The following is a 13605-nucleotide window of genomic DNA, read 5'->3' as shown; positions in this document are numbered from 1 at the left end:
CGTGACTAACAACGACTATACCTTTTTGTTTCAGAGTCACGGTACCACACACTCCCAATTTACTTTGTCTTATATCGCCAGTTGTCACTGGCAATCGCTTTAAGCGATATTGGCTCCAGTCGTATAAGTTACGCTGGACGCCGTAATTTTTCTCCCTCCCTCAGTTCTCCATTTCGAGACTGAGGTGATACCATTTCTTTCCTATCTGTGTTTGCGCACAACTCATTGTATTTTCATGTTATAGTTACATGTGTGTCAGGGCTCGGTCCTCGATCAGGGACAGCCCGACCTCAGGCCTAGGTGTGTGCGGTGTTCCGGGTGGTTGGGCGCTAGACCCGGTCCTTAGCTCCTCAAACTCACTGAAGGGACTAAGCGGGGATTGAGTTGTCATGTATTACAGAGGGTAACTACAACTTGCCTAAGCGGGGATTGAGTTGAGAAGAAGGGTAAGTTTCCCTATTCCCCGCTTGGCTACTATAAAAAGGAAGTGTACTGTACAGTTCATAACGTGACTCCGGGTAGAAGCCGAGCATGTTCCCGCGACTCGGAAAAGGTGTCACATGGGTTAAGGCGAGTTGCTCGCCTTAACCCACGTGATTTTTCCCGCGGGCTCACATGCGGGCTGAAGTTGTGAGAGGTATGTAGGGATGGGGAGGTCTGGGAAGGTGGTTCTGGGGTGTGGTTGGGTGCCCTGACAGCGGGGTCAGGGGCCGATCCCTGACAATGTGATAGGTAAAAAATCTTAATACCTAGTTCTCCATTTCAAGACTGAGTTATGCACGATAGCTCCTATTTCATTACAAGGGCCCACCAGACCGTTCGCAGCCAAGAATACCAGAGGGCACCTTCCAGAAGGGGCAGCAAAGTGCTCAAACAAGTGGTGCTTGTGTGCATGCCGGAGGAGACACAATGAGATAGCATGGCAACAGTCCCGGCTAATGCCAGAACCTCTTAAAATTGAAGACGACCTGGCTAAATTACAACAGGCAGGAGACTGGGGACGGAGGAGGGTAACACGAAAAACAAGGATAACGAGGAACAAGAGGGAGAAGAGCAGAGGTTACAAAGAGCAAGGAAACAACCGAAGGTAACGAAACCTAGGAAAAAACCTGAATAAGCAATCAGGATCCCACCCACCAAGTAACCGAAGGTCACAACACCTTCCCCTCAGCGAGACCGAAAAGCTTACCGGAAACAAGAAGACAAGCAAAAAACTTCAACCAAAAACAGCTTGCAGGCCAAAGAGAACAAGACTAAGAAATAAAAACATCTTCAGCAGAGGTCGAGGTAAAGTGGGCTAGAGCCCAGTAGCATAGGCGGATGAACAACACGTACAGAATTCGTCCAAAGAAATCGATCCAGGAATGCAGCGGCAATTAACCTGAATCGGCATGACTGCAACCTCGGAAGGCACAGTATGCGTAAGGCCGACAGCGGGTACGGCGCATAAGATGAAGCATCACCAGGGATTGTGCCAGACGCGAAAGAAAAACAGAGAGCGCGTTTTTAGACCGACCACACACAAGTCTAATTTAATCTCGTACCTCCATTAAATAACAAGATGTCGATCAAGTCTAGACCTTGTTTCAACAACAACACTGCCACCGTGGCAAGTGAAACCACATGAGATCTGTCATTTGCTGCGATGCGTGAGGGAGGGCCTCCAGTCGAGGTCGACCATTTTTCTCTCCCCGTTAAATTTTCTCCTCACGCGTGCACCGAGCAAACTGATGTGCTAAACTTCCGACCGGATATCCAATCCTCACTCAGATGGGTATCCGTCGTCGAAGCGCCCGCTCGATTCCCCATTCAGTACGTGAGTGCCCACTCCAAGTCCACCTTATTGCATGCATCAAGCATTTGACATCACTTTCTTACAGTTCACCCCAGCGATTCTCGAGATTTTACTTCACCCTGAACGCAACACCTCCCTTATTCTACGAACTGAGGTGCTCTCCGATGGGAAACCCCTTAGTGCTCCCAAAATTTTATCCTCCATCAGTGAAATGAAGGCCGTTCGCAACATGGTGAGACGGCTGATTCCGCGAATGCCACAGAGAGATCGAGGTGTCGATCAGGATTGCACGTTCCTCGTGGCTGATGCTCACAGTATGGAGCATGAAGATGGAGCAGAGGACGTGTCTCTGGTCATTCTGAGCCCCAGGATTGAGATCGATCCCGAAGACGGGAAGGAAATCACGCTCCCATGGTATCATCCACGTGTGCGACACCTTGCTTTTCGCTATACCACCAACGACAGCGGAGAGGCGTCGCTGAGGATTGAGATAATCCCTTTGGATTCAGCTGCGGGGACCTCTATAGGCTTGACTGATAATGGAGGCGTGGACACAACTTCACGTCTATATCGGACATGCGTTAGTCTTCTTGAGACTATATTCAAGTATGGTAGGGGCAAGATGACAGGATATAAGAAACGTGTTATTCATGATGTGCGAACTTCGCCCTTCATTCGTTGCACAAGATTGATCGGGTTTTTTAAGACTCTCGTTCCACGAGAAGAATATCAAGATCTGTATCTAATTATGCGAGAAAAGTTTAAAAGCATTGCTGATACTTGGCATGAGGCTACCGACGCCTCTAAGCACGTCTTTGAGGTGCGATTCTCTCCCTTCTGTTCTTGTTTGCATGTCCGAGCTATTCCTTCTGTCACTCAAGGATATATCCATAGCGACATTTCTAATGCTGCTATGGAAGTACACCTACCCAGCCTCCCCATATACCAGTTCGACTTCATCCAACCCGCACGAGCCATGGTATTCGTGGGGAAGACCACCGGAAGGGTTTCTTGACTTGGGGTTAGCGACGATCGCTGTGGATTATGACGGACCCTCATTTATTTCACAGGTGTGGCAACGGCCTCCTAGTTCATATCCTTATCGAATGTGGATATGAAGGTCTAGGGGTGGACCTGCGGGCGCGCAAATCATGGCCCCACTACCCATCCACGACACGCGATCGCCTATTCGTCCATGCTTTCAACCCCACGATCTCTTGTCTCCGCGTTCCCATCCCTCCCGCTTCCACAGACAGCCATCACAAAAAAGATGACCATACCGATGGTCCTGACACCATTGAGCGAGATATGTTTCCTAAGACGAAATCAGGAAAGGGAAGATTCATTATTGGGAATCACGCAGACGAGTTGCAACCATGGGTTCCTTTACTTGCTGCCTTGACAAGCGCGGAGTATTTGAGTATTCCGTGTTGTACCTGGGAATTTGACAAGAGGTTTCAACTGAAGAAAAGGCATGGTGGTGGGACGAAAGGCCAGAAGACGGAAGCTAATGACGAAGGGGACGGCGCGGATCCAGATGCTCTTAATGAAGGTGCGGATAGTTCTTCAGCAGTCCGACCACCGGAGGAGGTGGAGTTGGAGAGGAAATTGAGGTTTGATGAAAAGGATGGGAAGATGAGCTTGTATGCTTGTGAGTGTCTCCCATTTATTCTACTGGATGCCGGAGATAAGCTGATTGGCGATCGTGGTTGCTGCAGCGTATGTGTTGTGGCTGGCCACGTTGTCGGAAGAGTGTGGGTTCGTCATTGAAACTGAGGCATTACGGATACCCAGTACGAAGAATAGGGCGATCATAGGTAACATTATTTCTCTTCTCAATGAAGGTCCATCCGATTCCATCGCAATCTTGTAGGGCGTAAGCAGAAAGCAAACGCCGACGTCGGTGCCATCAAGGCCAGTATAAAGGCCAGAGTGGAGTACATTCGGGCAAGAGGTCTCTTCAAAATAAGAAAGCCTGAAGGGGATGCAGGACTTGAGGTAAGTTTACCAGCGAGCTACATTTTCGTTAGACAAAGACAGGCTAAGCGATGGGTTGTAGATAGAGGACAGAAATTCGGGACAACCAAAGTATGTATCTGTCATCTACTCAGATTCATGCAACCACCGAGGATCCCTCCAGAAAGAGTCCCGATCGTTTGCATAGCCTCAAGTATGGCGAGCTGAACGCCAACGCCCCCACAATAGGGGAGTTTCGACTTGGCGATCTAGCTTGGGGCCCCGTCCAAAGTGTCGCCCCTAAGCTTGGATGCGGACCACGTCTGCCGATTACCACCAAGACCTCTAAGCCTGTACGGGCGTCGAGGTTGAGTACGAGCCATTCTGTCGCTGATTAACGAAGCACCCCTTCAAACGCTGATATGAGACTTATCATGCGCTCGGCCGTTTTGATCTGACAGTTCGTTTGCAGACGCCAAACCGGAGGAGGACCTGGCTTTTTACGATCTGTCTTCGATCATTGCATCCCACGCTCCGGCCTCTCGCGTCCCAATTATATGCTGATGTGGCTAAATGAAGCAAGATTACTTTATATGGAATCGTCCCGTGGGGCCGCTGAATCAGCCAACCCCACAAATTTAATATTAACGGAACCTGACCCAGTGACCTGAATCGTCGGCATGTATAAAAGGCTGCTTGCTGTGATATCGTAAACTCCTAACCCCTCTTTCTCACTTTTGAGTTGGTTGACTGGTTGAGTTTAGGCCGTTTAGGTTGTATAGAAGCAAGGACTAAGATTGAAATCCTCCATAGCTTGCACTTCCGTGGTGGAAGATTACTTAAATCCGGGAGCTCCTTCATCAGCACCTCACTAAACGACCGACAATCCCCGCAAGCCGATCATTAATCGTCATGGCTGAAGTCGAGACTCAGGCTGCTCAGACCGTTGAGATTCATGATTGCATGGTTTGCGCGGCGCATTTGCAGGAAGTTGTAAGTCTTATCGTGATCCCCCCGAGTGCGTCGTGGGAGTTAACGTGTCCTGCCGATCGGGGTTTCTTTCTTCGTGCTTGTAGTGTGCGGACTGCGATTATGATGGGCGGGAGGATAACGATGCCTTCTTTGGGGTACGTGAAACTCGATTCATGCCGATCAGTGTTATCGCGATCTTAAGCGCTCGTGTTCATCCGCCGTTCCAACAATGACACTTATATCATCACTCGAATTCGGTTCTTCTTGCCAACGCCTGGCTGTGTCAATTATTCATAGCTGGATACGATAGATCGGGATCCTTTGAACATCCCTAACGCCTCAACTAACAAAGAAGGTAAGCCTCAGCAATGACTCACCATTTCTACTTTTGATGCGACGTTTCTCTTGTCATAGGGGTCTATCAGTACGTCACGTCTAATGCGGCCACAGTTTAATAGAGAACTGACACAGTCACATTGGCCCGTAACTGTCTGTTTGCGGGACTCGCAGATGTAAGAAGCATTCTAACCCAAGTAAGTGATTCGTCAGTACCTTCCATTTCGGCAACTGACCACACTCGATATCATCCGCGCCCAATCGTCTCGGTTCGCACTGCCAGAGTGTCCTCAATGTTTCGGGTTCGTCCCTCCCCGTTTTCACCCCACTGGTGTCCTTATCTAACCGGATGTTTCTTCCCAGATGGAAGAAGCAAATCCAGAAACTTCAAAAGGAAGCCAAGAAGGCGGGAAAGAAGAATCAGGGCTCGGCTTCCAACTTCTACTGAGCCTGCGAGTCTTGGGAGGTGATTTGGCTAGCCTGAGACATGGACCTCTCCGTCGCTATCTCCGCGCATGAATACACCCTCGGAGCTGTGGCCACAACTCGCAGATGAGCGCGGCGCAAGCCTACCTCCAATTTCTTATGTAACATCATATACAATGTGTACCTTTCCTTCAGCAACATCTCATGCTAGATGATTTTGCAACATGGCGGCTACAGTACGTGAAATAGTCGAGTCCCGTTCGGGGTTGCGTGGTTTTTGCGACATGCCGTGGCCGAAAGTAGGTCAAGTCTGGCGATAGGCAACGTGAGGCTCAAGCCAGGTCACAACCTAAATCGCCACGGAAGATAACTAAGTTTGTTATGACCCTCAAATCGCCCTTACGCCGACCCGAAAAGCGCGATTTCTGAGTTGCTGCAGGGCACCAGTTATCAGAAATGGTAGGTCAGGGAGTGCGATGCTGCTTCGTATGCGGAGGCTCGTCCGGGGCATGCTTCATTTCCTGCTTCAGTTGCTACCCCAAATGACGTTTTTGAGACTAAGGTGGACAACCCACACGCTCGCAAGGCACGGCTGGATAACCATAACCCCTCCTGCTGGCTTCGAACGTAATTTGAATGACCGATGACTGTATGCCGAGCACCCATTGACGACATGTGCCGAGGAAGTTAAGGGTTCGATCTCAATAGTTCGGAAGATCTTTTGGAGAACAACGGATTCATTTGAGTTCGTCCACAGGTCCGTTTCCCTCGTGAAGCTTGAAGCCGCCCACGGAAAGGTAAGTGGGAACACGCTTAGGGCGCCTAGTGGATCGGATTCGGATCCATCCGGACTGGGGATTCCTCGAAAGTGTGCAGGTTGAGGGGGCGATCTGAATGTGCAACATCCAAGTGGATCACATCAGGTCACAATCCATTGGTTTGGCCTCACTTTTACCCCCAGTCCAAGTCTGCACACACTGTGAGAATTAAGGGTAATCCGATCCGCTAGGAGCCCTAAACACGCTATCTCCAATCACACATTGTGCCGATCAGAGCTTAGAGGAACCTTCCTTTAGGGTTTGGCAGACGCTATGCAATGGAAGACGTCCATTGTCGACGCTTCGGCGGCTAAGTGGCGGGCAGGGGAGGAATCGCACGCACCCTTGGCAGCTCCTCTTAGTTGGTCTCATATGATGCGAAAATTAATAATTTCGCACATAATATCGCTTGCAGCTAATGGGAAGAACTGAGAGTCTTTCCAGTAAAGGCATTATGTACCTAGGATAAAAACAGGAGTAGGCAACGGGCATTTACGTTTGGTCGTGGCGGATCAATCGATGGGCTAGAAATTTCCTTGATGTTCAAGACATCGACCGTTGTCTCTATTCCCTCTAAATCCTGCCATGTCACAGAAACAAAACAAACAAACGACTGAAGGACCTTTGGGACATAGTCGAAGGGAGCTCATGCAAAAACATTTCTCCCACATGCATCTATGACATTATCTTTAACCGAGGGACATTCAGATATTGTTGGATTGGGAGGCAAGCTTATGTATCATTGTCATTAAGCCCTGCGAGCCATCTTACTAATAGCATGGGAGCTTGCGCTAGCGGGGAACCACTAGCACTGACCGGCTAGCAGTAGTCATTATCCGAGAGCCCAGGCACGGCGCGCTCGTTCCTGAAGGGTCAAGTGACTTATGTAATGGATTCCCAGGAAGACATTCATATGGAAACTCCTGGGAATCCGAGGTAGGTTTCGTCGGGATCCCACCACTATATTATGGGTTGTCCAACGAGCTCGCGCGGCTACGATGAGAGAAGGCCTGGGTTCTGCTTAGATTTACACTAGTATTGTGCATTGCCAGCTATGCATTGTCTCACGTCACAACTCCCAAGCTTGCATTGTCAAGGCAACTGCTCTCGTCCTCGACAGAGTCAACGTGCACGGACGATCAGGAATGCTTTCACCTTCTCCCCATCCGTCAGAAACCTCGATGTGATTGACAGGTTCCAGTTTCCCTTCCATTATCGGGAGGTGGTTAGCAACATTAAGCGCTACCTTTCGACACAAATTCCACTCGTTCGTCACAACAGCTACGGTTATCCGCACATACCAGAGGGGAACTGTGATGAATAACAGAATTTTCATCAAGTTGTAATTTGATTTTGACGCTTGCCGAGAGCCTAATGTGCTTAACACACAGCAATCACCTTGACATGATGCCAGAGTCTGTGTGAACCGAGGAAGCGCAAGCGCTGGAACTATATTGATTTTCTGTTAGACACATGCGACAGGGTCACATCCCACGCTCAAACAACCTCCAAGTCGATTATGGAAAGTATCTTTTCATTTGGTCGCGAGGCACAACGGCATCGCACACTCTATGCAAATACACATAGATACAGACATTTCCCGTTCGGTGTCCCCGGTTGTCAACCTCTATCACTGAGTTATTAGGAATTTCAACATGTATCCTTCTTTGCTCTTTCGCGTTCACAAGCCCACTTTCGTCTCTCGTTCCCCTTCCCCTCCTTTCGTCTCTTCAACTCTCCGCTGGACCCCGACAGACGGGAAGAAAGCAAAGATCGGAGTACCTCAGGGCCACGCTTTCTGCCATCATATTCAGCCTTTCCCTTCCCTTAGTATCAACCCTGGATTCTCTGCTTTGATAGCTTGCTCGTTCTCTTGCTTGATCGAATATTTGGCTTGCACACACACTCTTTACTCAACTAAGTTTTGGCTTCGCGCTCTCTTTGCTCAACTAAGGGTTTTCACCGTGTGGGCTCTTTACATCGCAGCCCAATTGAAAACAACAATTGCCAACGTGGATATTGTGCTTAGGTACAATCTTGACGCGTGAGCGTGCTTTCTCTCCAACGATTCGTGATCCCTTGAGGGAGCGAGATGCGCAAGGTTATAGGGTTGCTTAGAGCGCCACATGCAGGTGTCTCCAATGCTCACCTTGCGGCTAAGCGCGGTCGAGTGGGGCGCAGGACAGGATACCCGTACAATAGAGGCGTGGGCAACGTTCATGGTGGTCAGACAAGTTCCTTGCTTCTCCAACCTCCTTCATCTTCCTCCCCATCTTCGTCTCCCTCCTCATCTGCGCCCTCCCCTTCATCTGCGCCCCCTTCTTCCTCATCCTCACCTCCGTCTCCCAGCTCAACGCCTTCGCCTACTACGCTTCCGCCTACTTCGCTGGAGGGTCACGGCCATGATAAAAGCACTCCAAGCACCCAAGCAACGGTTATACTCGATCCTTCAACTCCAGCCCCAATCCCCGCTCCTCTTCCTTCGCCCTCCCCTTCATCTTCCAAAGAAGGGGGAAATCCCCTTAAAGGAGGAAACAAAACCGTCGTGACCACTGATCCCTCCCCCACTTCCACGTCTCCTACGTCTTCATCCCCGACTTTAGATCTGTCGAGCCCCAACCAGACACCGGGTCATGGTAAAGGTCCATCAGATAAAGTCCCTGGTAATTTCAATTCCTCTCCAACTCCTTCTCCGACCCCTTCTCCGACCCCTCCTCCGACGTCTTCTCCAGCCTCTTCTCCAACCTCTTCTCCGCCTTCCAAAGGCAAAGGGAAGCTAGCTGGCGACATTGGAAAAGTTGTCCAAGATTCAACTAGTGTTCTCATTTCCACTCCCGCATCCCAGGTTCTGTCAGACGCCACTTCGACATCAGACAAAAACCCAGGCCATTCAAAGGCCAGTCCAGATCCTTCTCCTCCAGCTTCCAAGGGCAAGGGAAAGCTCGACAACAACGTAGGGACTTCGCTTGTCGGGGATTTAACCAATACTCCCATCCCCACTTCTTTCGCCCCTCCCTCCGACTCATCTGAAGCCCCGTCGAAAACAGGGGATAGGGGAGGTCATGGGACTGGTCCTCTGGATACAACCTCTGTCAATCTCGATCTCTCTCCAACCTCTTCTCCGCCTTCCAAGGGCAAGGGAAAGCTAGGAAAAGTTGTGGATGATTCAACCAGTGCTCCCACTCCTATTCTAACGTCTTTCACGCCTCCCTCCGCCTCATCTGATCCTCCGTCGGAAACGACAACTGATGGAAAAGGCCATGGGAAGGGTAAAGTCCTTGATAATATTGGTCCTTCTTCGACCGCTTCTCTACCTTCCAAAGGCAAAGGAAAGCTAGGAACAGTAGTCGATAATCTGACTAGCGATCCTGTTTCCACTCCCTCTGCCTCACCTCAAGATCCGTCAACAACAAAGACTGATAAAGGAAAAGGCCACGGGAAAGTCCTCGACAACCTCGGTCTTTCTTCAATCCCTTCTCTGCCTCCCAAAGGCCAAGGAAAGCAGGGACACACCGCAACGAGTGATCTTATTCCCACTCCCTCCGTCCCACTTGAAATCCCGTTAAACACAGGAACCGATAAGGGAAAAGGCCATGGGAAGGGTAAGGTCGTCGACAGCGTCGATTCTTCTTCAACGATTTCTCTACCTTCCAAAGGCAAGGGAAACCTAGGAAAACTCCTCGATAATCTAACTAGTATTCTCATGCCCACTCCATCGACTGACGCCCTGTTGGAAACAAAGACTGATAACGGGAAAGGTCATGGGAAGGATAAGGTGCTCGACAGTCTTGGCCCTTCTCCGACTCCACCTTTCAAGGGCAAGGGGAAAGTCGACGATAATTTAACTAGTGCTCTCGTTTCCCTTCCCTCCGTATCGACTGACGTCCCGTTGGCAACAAAGACCGATAACGGGAAAGGTCATGGGAAGGATAAGGTGCTTGACAGTCTTGGCCCTTCTCCGACTCCACCTTTCAAGGGCAAGGGGAAAGTCGACGATAATTTAACTAGTGCTCTCATTTCCCTTCCCTCCGTATCGACTGACGTCCCGTTGGCAACAAAGATCGATAACGGGAAAGGCCATGGGAAGGATAAAGTGCTCGACAGTCTTGGCCCTTCTCCGACTCCAACTTCCAAGGGCAAGGGGAAAGTCGACGGTAATTTATCTAGTGCTCTCATTCCTACTCCCTCCGCATCGACTGACGCCCTGTTGGAAACACAAACCGATAACGGGAAAGGCCATGGGAAGGATAAGGTGCTCGACAGTCTTAACCCTTCTCCAACTCCGCCGCCTTTCAAGGGCAAGGGGAAAGTCGACGGTAATTTAACTAGTGCTCCCATTCCCACTCCCTCTGCACCATCGGAAGCCCCGTCAGAAACAAAAACAAAATCGGATGAAGGACAAGGCCATGGAAAGGGAGTTGTAACCAAAGTCGTTGATGACACAGGCAAAACGATTAAGTCGGTTGTGAGTGATAAGGTCGGAGGTGGGACCGATAGTAGTTTGCATGGATCCGCTACTGCTACTTCAAACAGCCCCGCTTTGACGCCTCCTGTTCCTCAACCCACTAGTGCTCTTGGAGGTCGGTATTTACATTTCCTTGATGCTATCCCATTTCTCTTTTCTGACTCGAAAACTTTTCATCTGTCTTTTTATGGGACGTTTTCTCTTTCGTTTGCGATTCCATATTTTTCATCCTGAATTTTTTTCGTGTGCTACCAGGATCTACTTCAAGGATATCTAACCATAGGCCGCCTCCTTCACCTCAAACGTCAAACCCTAGTGATGGTGAAACCTCCAAGTGGGGTGGACGCAGTACCTCGAATGGTGATGACAATCATCATCATGGAGGCAGCAGTACCACGAACGGCCTTGAAGGATCGTCCATTAGTGGTTCTACTCCGAATCATACCCCTTATCTTGCCCGTCCCTCGCCTCCTGATACTACCACTTGGGATGTGAAACCTCATCCTGCCACCACAACATCCGCCTCCAGAGGTAGAGAGACCCCCAGTTCTTCGACTCCTACGACCATCATGTCTATCTCTTCGGGGGTGTCCTACACTGTCTCTAACGGGATCACAGTCCCTCTTTCGATCGTAACAGCAACGAGCGATGGATCTGTAATTACAGTTCCTACCGCACTTTCGGAATCGATCTCGTGGATCGTTTCTACCTCCGGCACGAAGGTCCTCACGATTCCCACCATACTCCCTGGAAGTCCATCGTCTGTCAGTGTGATGCCTCAATTGGGCAGGCAAACGGATACCACGTCGTATACCGGAAGTATGTACTATTCTACTGATAGTACAGGCGGGATTTGGGGACCCTTCCCTACAGATGGGGGTGGTACCACGGGTCCGGGCCGAGGAGGTACGGGCAGCATGTCAACGTCGAAGAGGGGGCTTAATCCTGTCATTTGGTCTGTCATTGCTATTGCGCTGGTTTTCCTTTTGACATTCCTTGGGTTGGTTCTGAAGAGGAAAATGTATGCCAGACAGCGTCAGGCCAGGATTCGAGAGTGGAGTGCTGCTTCTGGGTGGACGGAGGGTGTTGAGAGGGGGATTGAAGGTGGCCCACAGGTTTATGCCGCGGGTGCGGTGGTGGGAGGGAAAAAGAGGAGCAGAGGTATTGAGGGTGGAAGACATCTAAGCCAGGATAGTTTCTCGACGCCCGAACAAAGTGTCATTCGAGGAGTTTGGGCAAGAGACTCCATGCAGAGTTTGGCTCCACCTCCGTCTGTTCGTCTGTCCGACCCCCTTTGTCAAAGATCAGTTCCTCTATCTTGAGCCGGACCTCGTTTGATGCCGCTGGGTTTGGCATGAGCGCTGGTGAGAGGAGGGCGTCTCAACTTGAACAGCGACGAGAGCAGTTATCGACAGTAGAAGGCGCGAGATCTGGTTCACCCGAGATGATCCAGATTCCACCTCCTGCTTCTAGTTCGTTGACTCCTGGGAGGTGTCGTACTGCTGATTTGACGCTCTCTCCTACTTCGCTGTTCCCCGCTACTGGGGGGCTTCTTCATGGAGACCCTTTCGCTGACCGTCCACACGATAGACGCAGCGATGATGGGAGCACTGTTTCCCCTATGTCGTTTGAATTTGGGGATTTGACGGCGTTTCCCACACCCCCTGGTTCTGTTACCCTTGGAATGACGCCTAGAAGCCAAGGTGGTGAGAGACCGTCATATTGTCGTTCTCAGGGTTCATCAGAATTGGGATCTGATGGATTGGCACCCATCCCTCGAACGCATGAAGGTGTATCGGTTCACGAGGATCCATTCGCTGATTATCCCAATGCAATGCCTTCGCCTATACCTTCTTCAACTGAACGATCAATGTTTGGCAACGGTGTCATGGCTAACCATTCTTCCACTTCCCTGCCGACCAGTGTTCACCGAGCTATTATTGGACCAGGGATGTCGAGTTCGAGAAACGGCTCTTCCAATGCACAAGTTGTACGCCCCTGGAGCCCCACAGCTCCAGAGGAGATAGCTGTAAGTTGTGGTGAAAGTGTACGTGTTATCAGTTGCCATTCGACCCTCGGGCGTGGAAGTCCATTTGGTCAGGACACCGGGGGAGGGTGGGCCTTTGTGAAGAAGACGGAACCTGACACCGGGTTAGTCAGGAGAGGGTTTGTCCCTGTGAATTGTTTGATGGACGGACCCAGTCCCAGAAGCACCGCTGGGTCTTGTGGTCATTCTGTAGTCTCCGGAGGTGGAAGTGCTTATGCGGACGCGGACGTGCTGCCGGGCACAGCGTGAGTATATCAAGCTTCATCTAGTCCTGAATGGGAGATTACTGACACGCTCCCTTTGCAGGCTGTGACCTCTCCTCCAAGTCCCGCATCAGAAATATGCCATACTTTCTAACGTTATCTCGCTGCCAGCTGGCATCCACTCGTTTTTCGAAACTTGGTGGTGGGGGCGCCATTTGTCCTTTTGTTATAGAACGCACCCGTTCTCGCCTTTACCTTCAATCATCGCAGTGGCATTCGATCGTGTATCTATTTTATCAGTCTGTTTTCCCCAAGGCTTTGATTCCTTTATTTATTATCGCCTCACCTTGACAGTTGCTTTCTTTGTCCATTGAATGGATTCAGTTGCGGCCGCCACAGCTTTCTCGTTCGTGAGTGTCCGCACGCACACCCTCTCTTATTTGCCGGTTCTTGTGTGGGTTTTGTTATACTCCAAGCGACCCTGTCAGCTCAAGCCTGACTGAACTTATTCTTCACGCTCCACCATAATCCCAACCTTACTCTTACAACGTCTTATTCTTTACTCCGGAATTTGGAAAGAAAAGGTT

At 50.2% G+C, this 13605-nt stretch overlaps 3 protein-coding genes across 3 annotated transcripts; all 3 read left to right on the top strand.

The window, feature by feature from the left end:
• Positions 1-1700: 1700 nt before the first annotated feature.
• On the top strand, positions 1701-4414 carry EI90DRAFT_3085214 (uncharacterized protein; the record flags this gene model as incomplete). The annotated part of the gene is made up of 9 exons (XM_039062123.1): positions 1701-1816; positions 1881-2450; positions 2502-2615; positions 2677-2816; positions 2866-3446; positions 3514-3612; positions 3669-3793; positions 3855-3883; positions 3936-4414. Coding segments are annotated over exons 2-9 (1742 nt in total), but the record flags the coding sequence as incomplete, so codon positions are not given.
• Positions 4415-4700: 286 nt separating this feature from the next.
• EI90DRAFT_3085210 (uncharacterized protein) lies at positions 4701-5519 on the top strand. The gene is made up of 7 exons (XM_039062122.1): positions 4701-4744; positions 4828-4878; positions 5021-5078; positions 5138-5147; positions 5234-5256; positions 5343-5361; positions 5423-5519. The coding sequence occupies exons 1-7, from the start codon at positions 4715-4717 to the stop codon at positions 5505-5507; spliced, it is 276 nt and encodes a 91-aa protein (XP_038909479.1). The 5' UTR covers positions 4701-4714; the 3' UTR covers positions 5508-5519.
• Positions 5520-8384: 2865 nt separating this feature from the next.
• Positions 8385-13592, top strand: EI90DRAFT_3293504 (uncharacterized protein). The gene is made up of 6 exons (XM_039067382.1): positions 8385-10883; positions 11024-11587; positions 11615-12042; positions 12072-12797; positions 12870-13060; positions 13122-13592. Exons 1-6 carry the CDS (start codon positions 8396-8398, stop codon positions 13126-13128), a joined length of 4404 nt encoding a protein of 1467 aa, XP_038909478.1. The 5' UTR covers positions 8385-8395; the 3' UTR covers positions 13129-13592.
• The last annotated feature ends 13 nt before the right edge of the window (positions 13593-13605 follow it).

The sequence above is a fragment of the Cantharellus anzutake genome, assembly GCF_015039405.1.
Source record: "Cantharellus anzutake strain C23 chromosome Unknown EI90scaffold_109, whole genome shotgun sequence".
NCBI lineage: Eukaryota > Fungi > Basidiomycota > Agaricomycetes > Cantharellales > Hydnaceae > Cantharellus > Cantharellus anzutake.
Note: the sequence above shows the minus strand (reverse complement) of the source record. Positions and strands in the feature narration are given on the sequence as shown.